This window comes from Diabrotica undecimpunctata, chromosome 2, assembly GCF_040954645.1.
Source record: "Diabrotica undecimpunctata isolate CICGRU chromosome 2, icDiaUnde3, whole genome shotgun sequence".
NCBI lineage: Eukaryota > Metazoa > Arthropoda > Insecta > Coleoptera > Chrysomelidae > Diabrotica > Diabrotica undecimpunctata.
In genome coordinates this window covers 57,676,329-57,700,623 of record NC_092804.1, presented here as the reverse complement: position 1 = coordinate 57,700,623, position 24,295 = coordinate 57,676,329, and the positions used below count along the sequence as shown (strand labels likewise).

At 32.7% G+C, this 24,295-nt stretch overlaps 1 protein-coding gene across 1 annotated transcript in view; it reads right to left on the bottom strand.

Annotated features, from left to right (window-relative positions):
- Positions 1 to 22,043, bottom strand: part of LOC140434595 (fatty acyl-CoA reductase 2-like) — a 57,286-nt gene extending 35,243 nt beyond the window's left edge. Inside the window, exons 1-3 of the mRNA XM_072522971.1 lie at positions 21,796 to 22,043; positions 9,223 to 9,471; positions 6,196 to 6,341 (exon numbers count right to left, since the gene is read on the bottom strand). Coding sequence (XP_072379072.1) covers positions 6,196 to 6,341; positions 9,223 to 9,471; positions 21,796 to 21,999 — 599 coding nt within the window. The 5' untranslated portion in view covers positions 22,000 to 22,043. The remainder of the gene's footprint in view (positions 1 to 6,195; positions 6,342 to 9,222; positions 9,472 to 21,795) is intronic.
- Between the last annotated feature and the right edge of the window lie 2,252 nt (positions 22,044 to 24,295).

The window sequence follows — 24,295 nt, the reverse complement described above, 5'->3', positions numbered from 1 at the left end:
TTACGAGAAGACGATATTGTGCATGTTCCAATGTGTGTTTGAGCAGTCAGGGTGATTAAACTCACTAGGTAGTCTAGTGCTATATCAGGATCTTCTGGTAGTTGTAGCTGGTTGATCTTGTTTTCAATGAAGTCTGAAAAGTTCTTCCAGTTAGCGTGAGATAATTTCCATTTTGAAATTTTTTCTCTGGGTTTGCTGATAGAATTAGAAATCAAGATAGGAAAGTGATTATTGTCATAAAGGCAATCCATTGTAGTCCAAGTAAGAAGTGATGTTAACCTCGGGTCACAAAAGCTAAGATCAAATAAGGAAAAAGTGCCATTAGAAATGTTGAAGTATGTTTTGGATCCGGTATTCAATATATAGATGTTAGAGGAGTTTAAAACATTTTCAACGACCTTTCCTCTACCAAATGTTTTTTCCGATCCCAAAGTGAATTATGGAATTATAGATTAAAATCGCCTACTAAAATAAAGGGGCCTGGAAGTTAATTAATTAAGTTTATTAGCTCAAATTCAGTAAGGCTGTGGGAAGGTGGTATATAAATGCTACAGATAGTAATTTTATTTGGACATCAAAGAGTAACAGCAATAGCTTCTAGTGTGGTAGTTAAGTGTACTTCTTTACAATAGTAGTCTTTAGAAGTATATATAGATGTGCCTCCACTAGCTCTGATATAATTTGGTCTTAAAAAGTGATGTGCTTGAAAACCATTTAGATATTTCTTGTCCGTTTGCTTGAAGATTGTTTCTTATAGGCAAATAATGTCAGCATTCGTGTCCATGATTAGTTGTTGAATACGTTCTAGATCGGGGTAAAACCCGTCGCAGTTCCAATGGATTAAATTAAAAAGGAGTATGTTATGTTTCTGAAGTGGTTGCCCCTTCAGAGAGATGCTCTTCTTCGAAATTGTCTTGTGAGGATACCGAGATCATACTTTCTGCGTCAGAATTATTAGAGCCTAGTTCCGTTTTAATTTTCTTACTAATTCTAGTTAGTCGATTTTTGAAAGATCTCTCAGTTATTGATTTGTAAATCTTAGAAATGTTGGAGAGAAGATCTTCTATATTTTTTGTAAACAGGAGTGCTTCGCTCAGTGGGCTGGTTTTACCGTAGCAATTCTCTAAGAAAGCTATGAAGTTATCGACCGGTAACGTAAAGGAGTCTTTTTAATAGTGTTCTATGATTATATTCTTAGATTCAAGCGATATTCTGGTGTCATATTGAATAGAAGAGTCCCTTTTGAGTTTCTTTTTGGCTTGAGTCACTTTTTTTGTGGCTTGCTCTGGTACGATAAACTCTGAATCAGTTGGGTGTTCTATTTCTGATGAGTCAGTTGACTTTGATCTCTTTTCACCTTTTGAAGGTATATTAATTTTGCACGTGTCATTAGATGCTTCCGAATTGTCGTCTTGTGGAACTACCGGTAGTGTATTTGGACTTGCAGCTTGGGAAATATCAAAGGAAAGTGGAAATGTTTTGTTCGAATTTTGTGATTGATTGGATTCAGGGGTGGTGCAATTTGATGCTATGTAACCGGTTTTTTTACAGTAGAAACAAGTCATTTTATCTGTGGACAAAAATATTCTATGATCATTATTGTCAAATGGAATAATCAGGGATGTTTGAATCTCAGAATTATCATGGGATGGCACAAAATATACTTGCCTGCGGAACGTCAAAATATGGTTGTATTCATCTCCTGGGATGCCAGCTCGTGGGAATGATATTGGAAAGACTAGCTGAAGTCCTATGTTTTTCAGGGGGCCTCTATTATGAGGCCTCTATTATTTGATTGGGTATTGAAGGACATATATTAGACATGATCAATCGTTTTGCCGGAGTGATTAATCTTCTGACTGAAAGGATATGGTTTCCGATGGTAATAGCAGGATAGTAAACAGTTTTTAAGCCATTTGCCAAATACAAAAAAATGTCATGTCCAGCAATTCTTCAATTGAAAAGTGTATATCTACAACAACATTACCCGCTTTTGTGATACAAGTAGATAATATTTATATTAATAAATATCTTGACAGATACCTACATTTAACGTTTTTTTTTTGTTTAAAAGCATACTTTATAATCCAAAAGTAAACTAAATTCCTGTAGTCGGCTGTATACCATATATCACAAAAAATTTATTAAAATCCTTTATAAAAGGTATATAATTAAAAAACCCAATCGGGCTATATTAAAACAACAAAACGTTTTCGGAATCCATATTCCATCATCAGTGTCTAGGTGTACATGTTTTAAGCCATTAAATATCTGGGTAAAAACCCGTTAAAAGTTATTGGTTTAAATTTATTTTACATTATTAGATCTTGTATGTTAAGATGTTAGAGTTACCAGTGGATTTGATAACATGTATAATATAATATAACATATATATATATATATATATATATATATATATATATATATATATATATATATATATATATATACATTGTTGTAAACGTCTCACGTCGTTTGATTTGATGTGTCATATGCTAGTATTAGGCTAGATGTTTATTTTATAATCAGTCAATCAGTCAGAGGCCCTTTTCAGGTCAATAAAGCGAGTTTACCTTATATTTACCTTATGCTTTATATATAAAGCAAATATGTCTATTATCATCCATAGTGTCATGTGATATGTCGTATGTCGCTATACGTTCAATAATAACGAAGACTATGTGTAGTGCCCTTTTGGTTGTCCCTTTGTTTGTTTTTTCTGTCATATTCGTTGTATCCTCCCTTTTTATTTGCTATATCGCATGTTCGGATTCGATCAGTTGCTTATTTTGTACTCAGCCTGAGGCTCTCTGTAAGTCAATAAATCAAAGTTTGTCTTATGATAAATCAATTTTTATTTATAGTGCCCTATGATATCTCCTATGTCGCTATACATTCATTAATAAGGAAGATACGATGTAGTACCCTTTTAGTAGTTACCTTGTTTTTTTTTTGTCATGTTAGGATTCGATTAGTTGTTTATTTTGTATACATTAAAAGGCCTTTCTTTAAGTCAATAAATCAAAATTTGTCTTATAGTATTTTTATCTATAGTGCCATATGATATCTCGTATGTAGCCATCTTCTTCTAATAGCGCTACAACCCTTTGTGAGTCTTGGCCTGCTTAACAATGTTCTTCCATTCTGCCCTGTCGGATACTTTCCTTCGCCACTGCCTGATGTTCATGGTTTTAAGACCCCTCTCTACGTCGTCTATCCATCATTTACAGGGCCTTCCTCTTGTTCTGTTTCCTTGGGGCTTCCATCTCTGGACTACTTTTACAGCTCGATTATCTGGCATTCTTTCTAGGTGTATGTAGCTATGCGTTCATTAATAATGACGATACTGTGTAGTGCCCTTTTGGTAGTCGCTTTATTGGTTTTTTGTATCTAAATATATTCATTATATCATTTTCTTTCATTTGCTAAGTCGTATATTAGGATTCGTTCAATTGTTTATTTTCTATTTAGCCAGAGGCCTACTTTAAGTCAATAAGTCAAAATTTGTCTTAAGGTAAATCTATTTTTATCTGTAGTGCCCTATGATACCTTGTATGTCGCTATACATCCATTATTAATGAAGATACTGTGTAGTGCCCTTTTGTTAGTCATCTTGTTTGTTTTTTTTTTATTTGAATGTATTCGTTATATCCCCTCCTTTCATTTGCTATATCGCATGTTAGGATTCTTTTAGTTGTTTATTTTGTTCTCAGCCGGAGGCCTTCTTTAAGTCAATAAATCAAAAAATTTGTCTTATGGTAGTGCCCTATGGCATCTCGTATGTAACTATACGTTCATTAATCATGAAGACACTGTGTAGTGTCTTCTACTACCTACTACCCTACGCAACTACCCTTTTGGTAGTTGCTTTGTTTGTTTTTTCTATCTTAATATATTCGTGATATCCTTCTCTTTCATTTAACGTATCACACGCTCCAATCGGACCAAACACAAAGGATATATAATGAAATGCCCTCTTAGCAATGCCGCATTGTGTGTTTTTTCTGTCTCAACATATTCGCTACCGCCTATTTAACTTAATTTAATTGTATTGAATTCTATTTACCTTTATGTAATTTTATTTAGTCTTATTTAGTTTTCTATTTTATTTTGGTAAAGCGTTGACGTTTGTTAAACGTCATATTATTTTTATAGTAAGTGTATATTTATCTTACCCAGTGACATATAATAAATATGTAAATATGTATATTATATGTCATTGATCTTACCTTACAATTACAGTAACCTATATCTTTAGCAATTTTCGACAAAATTAATTAATTCAGATTTATTTCTTCACATGGCGTTACGATTTTAAAACTAAACTAACAAAGCTTTATATTATTTTGTATTAAATTCTAAGTATTATTAAAATTATATTAATTATATTAATATGAAATTAATATATTATTACTAATTAAACGTATTGTTTCAAGAACAAAATATGATTGAAATATGGTAGTGCCATATTGTGTATGGTGGTGTATAGTGGTTCATATTTCTTTCCTAGATTGCGCCGTTAGTTTACTGGACTTACAGTGTGACCTGCCATAATAGCCTTTTATAAAGATAGATTAATACATGGGTATTGATTACATTTATTAGTGTGATACATATTATTTTGTAACATGATGAGTTTTGTGAGTGATGAATTCAAAATTTTTAGTGGCACACGTTTTTTTTAATCTTTGATTTATGTTTATAAAATTAAATTATATTTTTATAATTTTTGGTTGTTATACTTCAGTAGGTACACAAAATTTATTAATAAGAAAACTGCAACAACATCAAATCTATAGTTCTTCTCTAAATATCTACAAAACTAAACATGCTTGGTATGTAAAAGCTCATACCAAAAGAAAGGTGATGTTTTCTACAAAATACGATTCTAATATATAGGGTGATCGTGGAAAAAAAATTAAAAAAATTTGAAATTGATAATAGTGATTATACCATATATTGTATGGCTGTATGTCGAAAATATTAAATTATTTAAAAATAACACTATACTAGAAAATCTTTGACACATCATTTACGTTTTTATTACCTTGGAAACCCAGTCCCCAGTCCTTTAAATATTACCGTTTTTCTCAATAAATGTGTAATATTTCAAAACTTAATAACTTGAGGCCTATAAAACCTTATACAAAATCATCATATTTTTAAAAATACATTCAAAAATGGTTTAATGTACAGGGTTTTCTATTTAAAAAAACTTTAGTTCATTTCGTTGTTCTGACTGACCCTGTATAATCAAAAATAATTTTAAATTATAGTCGTTTTTGATATACATCTGTTTGACGCATCCTGTTTATATACAATGTGTCCAATTAAGTCGGCATCATAAATGAGAAACTTTTTTATTAATAATTTTACGAAAAAAAGATACAACTATCAGATATTAAATTTTATCAATCGATGTATCTCAAAAAATATGAATTTTGATTAAGAATAGAGTACCTTTATACTTCATAATATCGAAAATTGTTATAATGAAAAGTTGTTTGGAATTAAAAACAATGTAATATGCAATTACATCCTTCCAATTGAAAAAAAATTTTTCTCAAATTACCGATACATACTGATGATTTTTATTTATTACAGATATGATAGAAATACTCTTCCGTTCCAATAGAAAAAAGGTTATTAACTTTTCAATTTTCATTAAAGTTTTAATGTATTTTGTTTTGTGAAAATTTGCTGATGTTTTTTTATCGGAAAGGAAGGGTTATCATATTTTTTGTTATAAATAAAAATGATGTTAGGTATCGGCAAATTGAGAAAAATTTGCAAAATTGGTTGATTGATTGTACATTAAAACATAGTTTTTAATTCCAAACAACTTTTGGAACAACAGTTTTCGATATTGTGAAATATAAAGGTACTTATTTCTTGAGCGAAATTCATATTTTTAGACATATCTCGTACAACATTGATACAGTTTGATATCAGATGGTTGCATAATAAAAAAGTATCCCATATTATGCCGACTTAATTGCATACACTGCGTATAATTTGCATATTTTTTTCATGAAAGTTTTTTATTAAACCTATACTTGGCTAAACAAATATTTGGCTAAGAAAATACATTTACTTTTTTAATCCTTATAGCAAACAATTAAACTAACAAGTCATTGCTTTCTAATAAATTATCCATTGACAATAAAAATATGAGAAAATCATATTGATACTTACTTCATCTGTAAACTATTAAATCTAACAAGGTCGCCCTGTTGTACGGAATCTAATACTTCTTCGGCCAACAATTTGGATTCATAAAACTCTTCCTTAATTTCATACTCCGGAAAATTAGAAAACACTGACGAAAGAAATACAAAAGTCTGCAATAATTTTGAAATATATTTATTAATACAATTTATTTTAGTTTAATAAAAGTAAATTTCATTTATCTCAAGAATATTTTGGTATTAATAGGATTCTTAAATATGTTCTGATACTGTTTTATGGTGGCATTAACTATTGTATACAGTGATGAGTGCCTTAAGAGCCGGCAAAATAACGCAAAAGATAGAAAACATAATACGTTGTCGTAATGTAATTACATTACATTACGACTATCGATAGTTTCCCACCTTTAGACGTTAGCTTATGAGCTAGTTGACTTCAGTCATAATATTACAATTATGACGTCGAACATTAACATTTTTTAAATTTCGCATAAAGTAAAAACTGATTGAAGGCAATAAAGCAAATGTAAGTAAACAGTTTAATTAGTAGTAATTTGATAATTAATTCTGTGTTGACGAATACAGAATAACAAGCTATCATAATTCTGTATTGAGAAGAGTGTATGCGACGTCTCAAATCACAGTTTATTATTGATCAATACTTTATATATATACACCTATATATATAAATACACTTAAACTGTTTTTACTTACATTACGTGATACGTATTACTATGACTGAAGTCAACCAGCTCATAAGCTAACGTCTGAAGGTGGGAAACTTTCGATAGATCTAATGTAGTGTAAAGTAAATTATGTTTATGTTATGTGTATAGGTATATATTGGAGTAAACACAATTGATTGTAATCAAATTACATATTAGCTTTGTCGTTTTTCCACTCCGGATATCGTTTTTAAAACGGAGATTGTTTTAAAACATGTTTTAAAATGAAGACTTGTTATTATAACCTATAGTTAATTAATTGGCGCCTTTTTGTTTAGTCAAAATTTTATAGGTGATTTATTTGGCCTCGATCTTGTAAGTCTTGTAGGTTGAAAATTCAAAAGGTGGTGTTTGTACTATCAGAATGATATAAAATGTATAATTGTAGATGATATATCCCTGATATTGTATTAATCCATTAATGTTATTATATTCTTGTTATTATTGGTTGTATATTCTTCTTTTTGTTGCTGTTGGATGTATCGTTGGTATAGTATTCTTCTTTTTGATAACTAGTAACCAGAGCATGCTACATTCTGTTGGTTGATTTGTTACACATTTTTCTTCATTAAGTAAGATAAGTGCTGCTTTTTTAATTTTGCCTTTTTGCTACCTGTTTCTTTCAAGACGATCTATGTATTTTCACTTGTACTACATGCTCAATATTCCAAGCATGTTTGTATCTGAAGTAGGTTTCATGCTCCTTTATTCTGACACTTAGTGGTCTTGCGGTTTCCCCCATATGAAAATCGATTAATTTACAAGTTATTTTGCAGCTGTAGTTCTTTGATATCCTGCTATGTGTTGCTTGTTTTGGTTTTGGACAGAATAGATCTCAGTGTGTTGGTTGTTTTGTATTATTTTGTATTTTTATCAATATAAATTATCTTTGATAATTTAACCTAACCTATAAAGTCTTACAGAAATGCTGTAATTTTTTTAAAATATTTTTATTTTATTTATGTTGATAAATAAAGTTGACACTGCTGATGTGATGTATACAGCCTCTGATAATTTGATCTAACCATAGAGATACTTTCTCGCATATACATTGAATATTTTCAACTACGTGACACATATAAATTATTCACACATAAATGGTCTACCTTTTTAAATATATGTTTCTTTATTTATAATAGTATTCTCAGATTTTAGACATTACTTCGTTTGTAGCAACACAAATATTTGTGCTTCTACAAACATCACTAGATTGTTTATCAGTTTTTCATCTAACTATGGAACGACGACTGTTGTTATATGGACTGGTTCCTTTCGTGAATGAAGAAACTTCGCACAGTTGCCTATAAAAAATATGCTATCTGTCAAATAAAATCAAGTCTAGAATTATAAGGAGCTGCTTCTTTCGGGAAATGCATTGTAGAGTTTTTTTTTTCGGAAGCGTCTATAAACTGGTCCTATTGCAACCAATTGGCGTATTGTGCATATTATATTTATTTATAGCAATCCCAGAATTCTGGAACTCTGTATTAGCTTGTACAGGTCTAGTAAAAAGGTACCATATATATTAGTAGTTGAGGGCTGAAACAGCACCATTGTATGGAAGTGTATTTGACAAGCGCATATATTTAGCTCTATTAGTGGATATCCAATATACATTCTGCTATATGCTTAACCCGATATATCTTCCAGCGAAAGTTTTGTTGTGTTCGGATTCAAGCTTTTTTCGGATCTCGGACACTGCTTTTTGACACCCCTATAACCGACTCTAGGTGAAGATATTTTAGTATTACATAAAGTATTACCAAAGTAATAAAAAATTAAAGTGAAACTATCCGAAAAAGAGACATACATTATAAAAAATAAACCTATACAACAATACGACAGCGGATTAAGAGAGAACCAACTTGTAACCTACAAAACACCAGAAATTTACGATTTGTGGATCTAATACAATTCGACGAAATCGCATTTGTATTTTTACAAATTATTTACTTAAGTATCCTAGTTGTAGCACAGACAGGTAGAGTGATAGACAGAGACAGACAAACAATGACAGAAGGACCTGTCGGTTCCTTAATTACAGATGTAGATTAAATAGAAAGAAAAAGTAGACTAAATATATTGGAAATATATAGCAGAAAAGACGTGTAAAGATATTCACTTCTTTAATAGAATAAAGGAAAAAATGATGCATGTAGAGGAAAATAAAATGGTCGATTCTTTTGATATAAAAAAGGACGAAGACGAAGGTGAAATATATGTAGGGCAAAATTAAATTTAACTATAAATTATAAACTATTGATAATTATAAAGAGCAATAAATAATTTAATTTGTTACCAATACTAACCTCTAATTTTTGCATTATCTTAGCCAACTTCATTAAGCTAACTATACCTCCTATATTGATATTCACTGCATTGGCAAAGGATTCATTGAGTTTAGATGCTGCAGCAAAATGAAAAATACATTCTACTTCATTTATAATTGTATTTTTGTCATTTATAGAAAGTCCCAAATCGGGTTTTTGTAAATCACCTTCTACTAAAATTACTTTTTTGAAAAACTGGTTATCTACTCGCTGCAATTGTTCAAAGACCTAAAAATAGTAAATTATTAAAAAATAAAAACATTTAAAATTATTTATATCATTCTTATTAATTTATTATTGTATTAAGTATACCAAGTGTACCAAAATAAGCGGAACGGTTGAATATTTCGCTCTAAAAACATAAAACGTGTCCAATAGTTTTCAAAAGTCTATGGAATAATACCAAAAACAACCCCCACCCCCTGTGGTTAGGACGGTGGTCATGTTTATCTTACATTGGAACCCCTTTTTTTATCGAGAAATACGCTTCTAAATAAAAAACCAAGAAACACTTTTTTATTATTCTTTTAAAATCTATCCAATCACATTAAACACAAGCCTATGGGTGAGCCGGGGAACAACTTTGACATCTTTCAATTTATCTTGAAATACATCTAATCTGAATAAAATCGTTTTCTTTCTTTGGTCTTTGACTATTTTATATATCTTTGTTTTACCTTCCTTGGTATCAAGTTGATCGTATAGATTTTTATACGCTTCTGCTTTGGCTTTCTAACTTTCAATTCCTTTGTGGCGACCGTATAGTTTTGAAGATATATGTCCGATCCATTCTCTTGGCACTGTTTATGTAATTTTCTCTTTTCCTTTATTTTTTCTTCAACGTCGTTTGACCACCACCAAGTCACTTTTTCTTTCCTTTGGTTTTTTCAAGTATTTCTTCATTTCTTCATTTTTTTCACCATTTTTGCCCTAAATGGACCTTCTCAGCTTTTAACGAGCATCGCTTGATTTTTTGTAATTCTCTACGATATTTAGGTATGCAGAGATCAGCAAAAAGATATTTTTCTATGCTTTAAAGATTACCAGAAAGCGTTCGATTGTGGTAATTATTCAGAATTAGTAAGATTGCTCCAGGAACGTTCGATAGATGAGAATGACCTTAAAATCATAAAGAAGTTTTATATGAATCAAGTGGCATCTGTGACAGTAGGACTGGAATCCACATCATATTTCTCAATCGAAAAAGATATACGACAGGGTTGTGTTCTGTCACCCCTCCTTTTTAATCTTTACTCTGAAACGATTTTCGATAGAGCCTTAAGTGACACTGAAGATGTAATCAAAATCAACGGACAGTCATAATAGCTGATACAGTCATAATAGCTGATAGCCAAGAAGCGCTACAACGACTAATGGATAGAATAAACACTAAAGGAGAACGACTGGGCTTGAAGATTAATATAGACAAGACGAAGGTAATGGTGGTTAGCAGAACACGAAATATGCAATTAAATATAAGAGTCAACAATAAGAACATCCAAAAGGTCCCCAAGTTCAGATATCTCGGTAGTTGGATAACTGAAGATCTAGATCCAGACATAGAGATACGTAGCAGGATTGAGCAAGCCAGAACAGCATTTAATAATATGAGAACCTTGTTAAGCAACAGCAGCCTTAACTTAACATTTCGATATCGCTTTGTAAAATGTTACATTTACTCCATACTGCTATATGGTGTAGAAACCTGAACCATAAAGGCCAATCTCATGAACCGATTGGAGGCGTTTGAAATGTGGGTATTTAAAAGACTACTTAAAATTCCCTGGGCAGATCACACAACAAATGTCGAAGTATTAAATCGAATGGGCAGAGAACGAGAATTGCTGCCAATAATAAAAAGAAGAAAACTGCTTATTTGGGTCATATATTTGGAAATTCTAACTACCAGTTCTTAAAGCTTATTATGGAAGGGAAGATAGAAGGAAAACGGGGCATCGGAAGAAAGCAATACTCATGGCTTAAAAACATAAGGGATTGGACAAACCTCGATGCCCATGCACTCTTTAGAGCCACACAAGACCGAGAGGAGTATGCCAGAATTGTCGCCAACATCCACTAATTGGATAGGGCACCATAAGAAGAAGAAGATTTAGGTTTTGTTTCACTTTTTGCTTACGAAATACGATATCCAGCCCAAGCAACTTATGTTGTTGGCTCAGTCTCACTAATTATTACCTTACCGTCTTCATATCATCTTTAGCTTCATTTCTAGTTCCAAAGTCTAGTCTGTTTTGAATTGTTTTATATTCTCTCTTGGATTGACTTACATGTGCATTAAAATCACCTCCTATCACGACTCTCTTATCTGATGAAATATTGCTCAGTATGTAGCCTAATTGATCATATAAATCTTTTCTTTCATTCTTACCCAGACCCATTTGAGAAGCATACAGACACACACACATAACAATCATTACTTCTTTTTTAATTACAAATTTTACTGTTCTTTCTTTATTTTGGTACTCGTTCCCACAACTTCTACTACGTTATCTTTCATTTCTCTATCAGCAATTATACCAACTCCATACCTAATGTTACTTTTCCCTATAATACTAAAGTTTGTACCCTTTACCTCATTCTTACTATGTGACATTTTGCAGTTTTGATGTTATTGGGCATTTAAATTTATTTGGACTTATTTTATTTTAAGTATGTATTTGAAATAATATAGTAACTTAAACTATTGCTTTGAATGGTACATTTATACAAGTGATAGACTATAAATATTCTGATCAGAAAAAAAGTTTTTTGCACTTAATTAGTTTTACCCCTCATGTACTTAGAGTTTTCACCATAAAAATAAAAAATTTAATGATAAAAAGTACTAAAATTTTAATGAATATAGAAATAGAAAAGTTTAGTCACTCACTTTCTTCAGATTATTGTTCATACAGAGTCGGCTCTGGAGCTCTTTCCTCCCGTACAGAAGTTACCGAAGGGAGATTTCGATATCACGTGTGTAATTTTTCAGGCATTATACCCGTGTCACATAGTTTTAAAAGATCTAGTTTTTTCAATTTAATAATAAGAAGTTTACTTGTATAAGCTTGTTTCATGATTAAAGACGTGTTATAATGTCTACCCTCACGTTTTCCTTACCTCACGTTTTCCTTAGTTTTTTTTTTTAACTGCTTGATGACTATTATTATAGAAAATTAAGTCTTGGTTTTCTTCACATACTTAAAATATTTTACTTTAAGCTAGTTTACTGTGCTACCATCATCATCATTGGTGCTACAGCCCTATAAAAGAGCCTCGACCTTCTTAAGTCTATTACGCCAGTCAGTTCTATCCATTACCAACTGTTGCCAGTTTTTTGGCAGTTTTTTGCGCCTATTTGTCTACCATCCTCATCTACACCATCCCTCCATCTGAGTTTTGGTCTACTCCTACTTCTACTTCCCACAGGTTGTGACATAAGGATTCTTCTATGAGGGTTGTTCTGCTGTGATCTTGCTAGATGTCCTGCCCATCCTAGTCTTCCTATTTTTATAAAGGATACTACGTCTTTCATCAATCAGCCAATCCCGTCCACTGCTGGACATAGGCCTCCCTCAGTTATTTCCAGTGTTCTCTACACTGGGCCGCTTGTAGCCAGTTTCCCGCTACTCTTTTTATGTCGTCGGTCCATCTAGTCGGTGGTCGTCCTCGGCTTCTTTTATAATTTCTGGGCCTCCATTCCATAATTCGTCTTGTCCATCGTCCATCTTGTGTTCTGGCTAAGTGTCCTGCCCAGTTCCACTTAAGTCTCGTGGTTCTTTCGATGACGTCTTGAACTCCTGATCTTTGCCTGATTTGTCGGTTTGTTATGTGGTCTCGGAGGCTCACATTCAGCATTGCACGTTCCATGGCTCGTTGTGTAACTCTTAGTTTATTCGCAGATTTCTGCGTGAGTGTTAAAGTCTCTGCTCCATAAGTTTGTACAGGCAAAACACATTGGTTATAAACTTTTCGCTTGAGACACATGGGAATTGAACTTTTTAGAATATGGCTTAGTTTGCCAAATGCTGCCCATGTCAGGCCTATTCGCCTCTGTATTTCATTTGTTTGATTGTCTCTGTTTATTTTGATCTCGTGTCCCAGATATTTGTAAGTGTCTGTTTGTTGTATGGTATTATTGTCGATAGTTATATTTCCACTCATTACGAGATTTGTCATAAGTTTAGTTTTCTCAAAGTTTATCTTTAATCCTGCTCTTTCAGACAGACTTTTAAGCGAATGTAGCATAGAAACCTTATCCTGTAATTTATCTGCGATTAATACGACATCATCTGCAAACCTCAGATGATTTAATCTTTCTCCATCTATATTGATGCCCATATCTTGCCATTGGGTGTTCTTAAATATTGACTCTAGAGCTGCCGTGAACAATTTTGGTGAAATATTGTCTCCTTGTCTTACTCCTCGACCTAAGCTGAATTTTTCTGTGTCTTCGTGTAGTCGTATACTTGATGTAGCGTTCTCGTAGATGTTTTTGATTAGTGACGTGTACCTGTAATCTATTCGGCTTTGATTTAGGGCTTCCAGTACGGTTTCAAACTCTACAGTATCAAAAGCCTTCTCGTAATCGACAAATGCAAGAACCAGTGGTATGTTGTACTCGATGCATTTTTCAATTAAGATCTTTATGGTGTGCAAATGGTCATTTGTGCCATATCCTCTCCTAAAGCCTGCCTGTTCTTTGGGCTGATAGAAATCTAGTTTAGGTGTTAGTCTCTTTGTTAAGATTTTCATAAAGAGTTTATACATATGTGTCAAGAGGCTGATGGGTCTATAATTTTCTAATTTAGTAATATCACCTTTTTTGTGTAACAAGACTATCACTGCATTGTTCCAGTCTTTAGGAATCGTACCCGCATGTAAGCATTTATTAAACAGTTCGCTTACTGATTTTAATAGAATTTCTCCTCCTGCTTTTATTGCCTTAATAACGAGTCCATCGTCACCAGGCGATCGATGGTTCTTCATTTCCTTTAAAGCTGATCTTACTTCTGACACAGTAATGGGTAAAAGTATTTCCGATCCCTGATTTATGAGAGTCTTTACTCGTGTCGGTAAATTTTCTTGTGATCTTTGGCTGGTATAGAGGTCTTTATAAAACTCTCTAGTTATTTTCAGAATGTTTTGTTTATCTGTTGTTGCCTTTCCGTCTTTATCTTCTAGCTTGTATATTTCTTTTTTACTTTGTGTGAGTTCTCTTTTCATTATCTTTAAACCTTTGTTCTTTTCTACTGTTTGAGTAATTACATTAGTATTATATCTTCTTATATCTCTTCTAATATCCGCTGAAATTCTTTTATTTAGTTTTCTATATTCTTCTTTGTTTCCCTTTTCTTTCTCGCTTAGGTTTCGTCGTATTTCCATGAGAGCTTTTGTGTCTTTGCTAATCTTTTCACTTTTGGTGTAATTTTTCTTGCAGAATTTGAGTTGTGCGTTTCTAACCGAGTCTGTAATTAATTTATTATGATCGTCGATACTTAGAGGTTTGGGATTATTACTCTGTAAAGTTTCTGCTATATTTTTTATGTACGCTTCTGGCTGATTTGGTGAATTCCAAACTATGCGTTTGCCACTGTTTATCATCTTTGCTCTTTCTTTTTGTAGGTTTATCGTTATTCTAGCTCTTACTGGTCTGTGGTCGCTTCCTACTGATAGTTTATTAAGTACAGTGACATCTTGAATAATTTGCTTTTTGTCTGTTATTATATAATCATATTCGCTCTTAGTTCTTCCATCTGGACTAACCCACATCCATTTTCTACTCTGTTTCTTCTTAAAAAAGGTGTTCATTGCATACAGTTTGTGTTGCAGTAGAAAGTTGGTAAGTATTTCGCCTCTTTCGTTTCTTACTCCGATTCCAAAATCTCCGATTGCTACTTCGTGTTCGTCCTTTTTCCTTCTGAGTTTCCCGTTAAAATCTCCCATTATCAGATTGTAATGGGCCGGTTCCTGCTTTTTTGCTCTTTCGATTTCCTCATAGAAGGCTTCAACAATCTCATCTTCGTAATCGCTGGTGGGGGCGTATACCTGGATTATTTTCAGATTGTATCTCTTATTTAGTCTTAGATTTATATACAAAACTCTTGGAGAAATACAGCCAATGCTCTGTATCATTTTCTGTAATTTTTTGTGTACTAATAAACCTACTCCTCCAGTTGTCGATTCTGTTTCCCCATTATAGTGGAATATGTTGCCTGATTTTAGTTTGACCTGATCTTCACCTCTTCTTTTGACTTCGCTAATTCCTATAATATCCCATTTCACATGTCTGAGTTCTTCCTCCAGTTCCGTCATTTTTTCATCTTTGGATAAGGTTCTTACATTATACGTAATTATGTGCAGCGTTCGTCGTTCTTGGTAGCCTCTTACATCCCAGAGATTCTTTGCACCCTCTGCCCGCTGTCCGTGAATCCTACCGCTACCTTGGTTGGGAACTAGCGAGCTGCCGGGGACTGAGGGCCCTTTTCTTGAATGTCTATTCATGCTGAGGGGTTTTGGCATTTAAACACCACGCTTGCCAGGCGGGTTGGTGAGTTTGTTTGGGAAATTGGTAGGATAGTAGGTATTGGGTAGGAATGGGTTTAGGACATGATTTCTCTCCATAGGAGTTGAGAGACAATCAAGGCTCGCGTAGGGCAGGGTCGCATCCCTGAAGTAAGTCTATCCTCCACTGGGATTGTGGAGGAGTACTTACCCGCTACCGTCTTTACCACCAAATATATGTTTATATCTGTGATATATCTCGTAGTTGTACCTCCTTCTCCAAACACCATTTTCACAGATGCCAACCAATATTCTTCTCAGGATCCTTCGTTCAAATATAAGCAGAAGATTTTCATCTGCCTTGGAAATGGTCCATGTCTCTGACCCATATGTCAACATTGGTTGTATAAGGGTTTTGTATATGGTTATTTTTGTTATTTGGCTTAAGTTTATGTTTGTCATATGTCTACTCAGTCCAAAATAGCATTTGTTTGCTAGAATTATTATTCGCTTGATTTCTTTCGTCATGAGGTTCTCCTTGGTGATCAGGGAGCCTAAGTATGTGAATTTGTCCACCACTTCAAAGGTAGAGTTATCAACCGTGAATTGGTGGCAGATGTTTCTGGCTCTATTGTTGAGTGTTGATGCCATTATCTTAGTTTTCTTCTTGTTTACTTGCCGGCCCATATTTTTTGAGGCGTTTGACAAGGTGGTATACATTTCTTCTAGCTTGCGTGTTGTGCGGGCAACTAGGTCAACATCATCTGCATATGCCAAAATTTGGGATGATTTATTAAAAACGTTTCCTCTGTTGTCTATTTTGTATTGAGTATATGCTCCCCCTTATCCTTACATAGTCCGATCCTTGGTTTAAATTCTTTTCTTGCTTTATTTAGATTGTTATAGAATTTTCTTGTTTGAATTGCCTTTTTTGCCTCAAGTTCTTCCAATATTCTTCTTCATCTGCAATGCTGTTCTTTATTTTCTCCTTTGGCAGATCATGAAGATAAAAAAAATCGTTATATTTTTTTTATCTTTCACTTTTGAACACTTCTTTCCAATCATTCATGAGAAAGAGAGATCTATTTTTTTTAGCACTTTCAATGGCTGAATGACCGGATCCAAGAAATTTTTGCTCAATAACCTCAAGAGTTGGATGATTTTCAACACAAGGTAAAAAGGCTGCAGCTATTGCGGTTTTAGTCACCATAGGTATCGAAAAACGTAGTCACGTGCGTTATGGAGCTGTCCTCTTAATATTTAAAAGGACAGTTATGATAATTGCAACGACAACCAATGAAACGACTATCATTTCAATGATTATTGAAGGAAAGTAGAGGTTGACACTTGACAATCGACTGTTTTATCTTCGCTAGTGACAGTAATACTGTCCTGTGTAAACGCCGGGTAACAGCATTCTAGACAGTTTAGATCGACTTAAGATGGCGGAAACTAAACAGTTTCATGGGCAGCAACAGCTAATTTAATATCATTATAGGATTTGGTCGACAAGAGAGCCTAAGACTAATATTAAAAACAATACCCAATATAGCCGAAAAATAATTGTCTGGTTAGAAATATTTAGACACAATATTATGTGGCCTCCAAGATCAGGAAATCTAGTGCAAACGATTGATTGGAGTTCAAAAATTTGGCCTTGGCTCCAAAAATTTACGGATATTGAGGTGTGAAAAACGCGAATGTGTCATTTCGTGGGCAGCAAACTTTTACTTGCATTTCACTTAACGCCATTTTAAAAATCTTTGGAAAGACAGTTAACAGAACACAATTCTTTTAATTCTGTCATGAGAATCAACTATCTGGTCTACGCCAGGGACAGTAACAATGTCCTGTGCAAACGCCGGGTTTACGTCAGATAAATTTCTGTAAATTTGCAAGATTCTCATACTTCATGATGACAACTTAACACTTAAAATTACACTTACAATGCTGCAACTAAATTAACAAGATATACACATACCACACAGAAATTTAATATATCTAATGTTATTTTATCTTTGGTTTATCATTATCAATATCAGTAATTGCAGCGTAAGGAATTTGTAACAAGATAACTAATTCATTATATCACTTAGTGAATTTGACCAGCGTATGGGTTGAACCTGTTAAGACAACCTGTTTATTATTTCATTTAGTAAATTTTACCAATTTTTAGAGTGAACCTAAAGTATGTTTAATGATATTTACTTCTGGCTACATGTTGTCATAAAGAATTTTTCCTCTAATAGATCTTAGCATAAATATAATAATGAAAGTAAATATAATAAAAAATAAACATAAAATTCAAAATCGTTCAAATTGCACTTAATTAGTTTTACCTTTACAAAGACGATATGCTCCAGCCAATATATTTTTGGAAGTCGCAGTATCATTTCTTTTTGTTTGATTTTGTAAGTTTAATAAATTTGTTTTATGAAAAGTAACTTTCCGCCAATGCTTTATAATCTACTGTTTAAAGGTTATGCTTTGAATATTGAATTTATGATTATGATAGTTTTTAGAAACATATTTTTCAGAGATTTGGGTAGATCACGAAAGGAATATGAGGCGCTGTTTCGACTATATCACGCACCATCTATCATTTCTTGCATGACTTATAGTCGTTATAATTACTATAAAATTGTATTATAAATATTGTACAGAATGAAAGTTTGTTTTATATTTATAATATCCTCTATGAATAAAGATCTAAATCTTAGAATCTCTAAGAATGAGGATACACAAAGTTGTGGTTGGGATAACACGATGATTTTAAATTAAGGCTAGTGCTAATCAAAGAAACAAATGAAAAAAGCATTAACTGAAATATGCCAAATCTTAGATATATTTAGATCTAAAATTAAATAAATGGTTGTTTTAGAAGTCACGTGTTATCTTGGAAATATACTGACTGGTAAATATGTATTTCAATCATATAACGCTATATATTTACGGATCATTAGGTAGTATAGACTGGAAACAAACCAGAAACGCAAGAAGGTGCTACCTGCTGATGTTATAGATTTAATATTGTAGCATTTTTAAATTGTCTTGGATAAAACGCTTTATAAGCAATAATTGCGTCTTAAAAACGTCGATTGAATAAACAAAATCGAATCATGTTCCATTAAAAACATTGAAAGCATTGAAAACTGTTGTTAACAGAATTATAAGTGACTGTGCAACCAATCGCCTGCGAGGTGGAAATCAAAAGATCACGAACCGATACGGTTGAAGTCCAAGGTTCTGTGAATTATCATCACTGAAACATTTTTTTTATTTCCCGGCTTATATCTGTAAAGGGTCAGGTGGAATTCGAAGAGCCGTTACCGGCTGTTCGCCGATATGGACGATGTTTTGGGATCTTTGGTCATCAAGTAATCCCGAGTAATAGTGATGTTAATAATCGCAGTCAGTAATAATATGCAGTTAAAAAACATGAAGTGAAGTGAAGTATGTAGCAAACCAACAAGAAATTATGTTTAAAGTTAGTACAAATTTATCATCTTAAATGTTGGTAAAAGGACAAATTAACCATAAGTTTTTACCTTTTTTCTATAACCTGCCACGGTAGTTTATAATGCTGAATGTTTTCAAATGGGAGACCAATGAAAAAGGAAACATATCTGTAGTTATTATTTTTTCTTCAACATTTCATGTACTTAGTGTCAGTGCAGTGATAAAGTGTTTACTTTCTCTTTTCTTGGGCAACATAGACTATAAATAATTGCTAACAGGTTTGCTGAACGAACATATAAGGTGAGTATGATTGTTTCTTGTTATTTGTTTATATAATTATTTTGGTTTTAGAAATTTTCCTTGAATTCGTCACGAATTAGCACATCCAGAAGAATATTAACCATGAAATATCACCATTTGCACTACCTCACATATTTCTTAAAACAATTTATATAAATTTCATAGAGGTAATTCCAACTACGATTTCTGTCGAAGCAATCTTCAGTTTTTAAAGCTCTGACGCTCTCTGCATCTCCGACGTCTTCTCTCCTGGATCGTCTTGGTCTCGCTGAATCTTTTTCTTCAAGTGTATATTATTCCACAATAATCCATGCAGCTATGTAATGGCTGATTTTGCTTGGCCAATTCTGGAATGTATTTATTCGTTACTCTCTGCTTTTAGTAGTATTTTGACTCTTGAGTATGTGAAGATTTCAGTTGATTTTACAATTTCCATTTTAATTTGAAGGCTATGTGGTTTTTATGCAGCAACTAAGTATTCGATTTTTTTTTACATTAATTGAGAGGCTCCACTTGGTGTACCCGCTTCCAGTTTTCTAAGAATTTAGTCTATATCACTCTCGTATTCAGCTAGAATGGCTTGGTCGTCAGCGAAGTGTATCATGTACAATCTTTTGTCTTCGATTGAGATGCCCATATTTGGACCCCTACTAACAGGGATTTCTCTAGTTAATTTGTTTCCAGTTTTAATGTTTACCATCATATTTTTGTAAAGCTGTTGTACTGTTTTTTTTTATTTATTCCTTGTTTTACAATTGCTACCCAGAGCATTGAGTGGTACGCTATCTTATGCCTTTGTCAGATCTGTAAAGACAATATGAGTTGAAAGGTTGTGGACTAGTCTTTTCTTAATAACCTGCTTTAAAAAAAATATGCTGTCCGTACATATCTTTGCTCCCAATAATATTCAGAATATTCAACATTGCCAAAACATCTTTATCACACTAAATTACCACCAAATCTATGCTATATAGAAAAAAAATATTACACACACTAAATATAACCGAGATAATTGAGAACAAAAATGTTTATTAGCACTTTTTCTGTAAAATGAACCGTTCTCTCAGAAACAACGCTTAAAAAGACCGGCGATTTCGAATGTGTTAGGAGCGCAAAATCAATTTTAAAAAAAAAATTGTATCAACTCGACGATAAAAATTCGATATCTTTTGATCAAAGCGTACCGTTGACAAAACTCAAAGTGCCTTTTAAAGATGAACAGTTCAGCTTTTGTATATAATTACATATGGTCTGCATTTTAACACAAATAAAGTCAGTTTCTCTAAAGCTGTTAAATAAATTTTATAAGATTCTCATAAGACCAATAAACCTTATCACTTTGACTGGTGGCTAAAGAGTTCCCATTAATAAAACTTAATCTTAAAAACGTATAACATAAAATTTCGATTTTGTGTTTTGGCAACAAATATGAAGCATTTGAAATCTGCCTAAAAAACGCTGAATTTAAACTTTCACATTACAAACAACCTCACGTCACGATCGCACGTCACGGGAAATACTTTCACGGAGTCGGCATTGAGTGGAATTTGTAACTAAAGTTGTGTATTTTCGAAAAACGTACTTGTGTAATCAAAATTAACCAGTTTTAATTGTTTTAGGTCCTTGTAATGTTAAAGTTTAAATTGAGTGTTTTAAGGCATTTTTCTAATGCCTCACATTTGTTGCCAAAACTCAAAATCGAAAAAGGTTTTGTAGATTATACTCTAGGAATGAAAATTCCATAGTAACTGGTCAATGGAAATGATAAACTTTATTGATTCGATGAGAATGGTAAAAAATGACAAAACTCGCGCAACGTTTATTGACCAGCTTTATAAAGACTTACTTCATTAGCGGTAAAATGAAAAATTGCATACGAAATGTACTCTCTTCAACTTTAATAGGCATTTTGATTTTTGTCGATAGGACACTATGATTCAAAAATATCATATTTTAATTTCGAGTTAATACAAATTTTATAAAAAATTGATTTTTGTGGCAAACTTTTTTTGCATATTCGATGGTATTTTCGTCTCTGACGACTGAAGTAAATAGCAGGAATACTCTAATGGTTAATTATTACGTATATACTGTGCATCGTATAAAACAGGTGGACAAATAAATCATGGATGGAATAATAAAAAGTTATATAAGATCAAAGCAGATCAAAGACAAAATGAGAGAAATATGAGGGAAAAGAAACAAGCACCTTTCCCAGGGAAAGAAGAAGAACACGAAGATATTGTAAGTATTGAGATGAGTAACCATTGTATTAATTAAGTTTCTTACCACCGAATCAAACATAGTTGCACATCTATTCTCTGCACTAACGCCATCCTTATCACGAACCAATACATATACATTCTTTGGATGCAATGTCCTCAATATCTTTTCTAATACAAGCTTTCCTACAAATCCCGTAACACCTGTTATTAAAAAAGACTTATTTCTGTAATAATGTTGAATTTCACTTAGTTCTGTAGAGCCAGCCATTGTTGGTATCGACAGTAACCAAATCTGGGTTAAACTGATAATTAAAAGCTCTTTGCAATTCTTGTTTTGCATTGTATGGTAATTAAGGTTAGGGTCTATGGTAATTTTTAAATTGGAATATAAAAAACTTCGTAAAACTGCATAACGAATAAAATTAACATTCAAATTCTATTCAAATGCAGTTAAACAATGTTTTACAAGCTATAAATATGTTTAAATAAACCTTTTTGTTTTAAAAACATTAACAAAATAATTAAGCTTTTAAAAATTTTAAATAGGTAGGTATACCTATGTAGACCTAACACAAAGTTTGATATTCATTACAAATGTATTCATCATATTTTGACCCAAGATTAAAAAAGATTAAAAATTGTTTTTTTTTAATATTTAAAAAACGTATTTAATGGTTCATGTCACATGATTGAGGACATGTGATAAGAGGGCAAAAATACGCATTATTACAACTTATTATGCAAGGCAAAATCCGAGGAAAGCGAAATGTGGGAAGACGAAAGAATATCCTGGCTTAGAAACTTAAGGGAATGGTTTGAATGCAGTAGTGCAGAACTTTTTAGAGCGGCAGTCAACAGAGTCCGCATAGCCATGATGATTTCCAACCTTCGATAGAAGATGGAACTTAAAGAAGAAGTCACATGATTATATTTCAACATATGTATAATATCACTATTTATGGGAAGGTGTGGGAATTCTACGCAATTAACCAAACCATCTTTATTGATGTTTATTAAGTTTTTAAAACTATTCAAACTATTATAGTTAATTGACAAAAGTTATTCCTAAACTTATATAATACACATAGAGTCAAACAGTAAATATACATTATGAAATTACCAATTGTATTTTTTTTTTTTGGTTGGTGCGTGAAATTACCCATCTATGTTGATAATTTTACGCAGTTTACATCTTGATTTTTTTATTACAAAAAATATTATAATTTAAACTAAGTATTTATTCAACGCATATGTCACATACATAGTCCTTTCTTTTCCCACAGTGCAATCGGCATGAGCTCAACCCTAGCCACATGCACATCAATACCACAATTCTCTGTTCTTGACAAATTTGCCACAAATCAGGCAGATGTTCTCTGGGCTAGTCAGATCCACATTGTTTAGTTCATCATCATTTTTGTCATAATCAAATTCCTCCGTTTCACTATCTTGACATTTAATCTTTTTAACATGGGTTCATTTTTGGACTCTGCGAAACATGTTTTCTTTTTGTAGTAGCTGCTTTATTCTCTTTCCTCCGCAAATCAGCTTCTTCGAGAACCTTTCTCATCGGTGTAGATGTCACGATTTCATATTGTTTCATTGTAGACGTCCTAGTTTTTTTTGGATTGTATGGACATTTGGTAGTGGTAATAAATCCGAAATAGAAACAATGTTTTTAATGTTCCAGGAATTTGATCTATTTCAGAATTTAATTGTGGGTGTAGTGATGTTGCCATTTTCATTAATAACCTGACCTTCCAGTTGTTCAGTAACAAATGCTCTATGTTCTTTTACTTCCTTTTCTACGAGTGGTAGAAACTGTTATCATCAATCAGCCCTGAGTTGTCCATTGTTGAACATAGGCCTCCTCTAGACTTTTCCATCTTCTTCTGTTCTGCGCCTCTGCTATCCAATTGGTCACGATTCTTTTGAGGTCGTCGGTCCATCGCCCGTGGTCTCCACTCAAGCAATTTTTTTGTCCAACTGTCGTCTTTCATTCTTGCAACATGTCCTGCCCATCTCTATTTTTGCCTTGTAATATGTTCGATAATGTCTTCCACTCCGGTTCGTCTACGAACTTCCTCGTTTCTTATTCTATTGCTTAAGCTTATTCCAAGCATTGATCTCTCCATCTTTCGTTGTGTCTTTCTCAATTTTTCGGCTGATGTTTTTGTGAGAGTTAAGGTTTCTGGTTAGGATTGGTAAGTTGATTGTGGATTAGGATGGACATAATTAAAGTCTTTTAACCACTCGTACAACAGCTCATTATTTACCTAGCCGTTGTTTGAGCGGTGACATATTGCACTTATTGTGCCATTATTTTTAAGCTTCTAAATAGAGCTTAACTTAAAATTGCAGAAAAGCTTGCTTATTCATCACAATGTTTGCTTCAACTCAATGCTTCAAATAACATCAGATATTTCTCCTTTACTTATATTAGCAACATTTCCAATAAAATATCAAAAGTTTTTACTTCTACAATTGAAGACATCAAAATTTCCTTCAAGTCACACAACACTTTAAGTTTCTTTTTAATTAACACCAAAGATAGGATGAACACA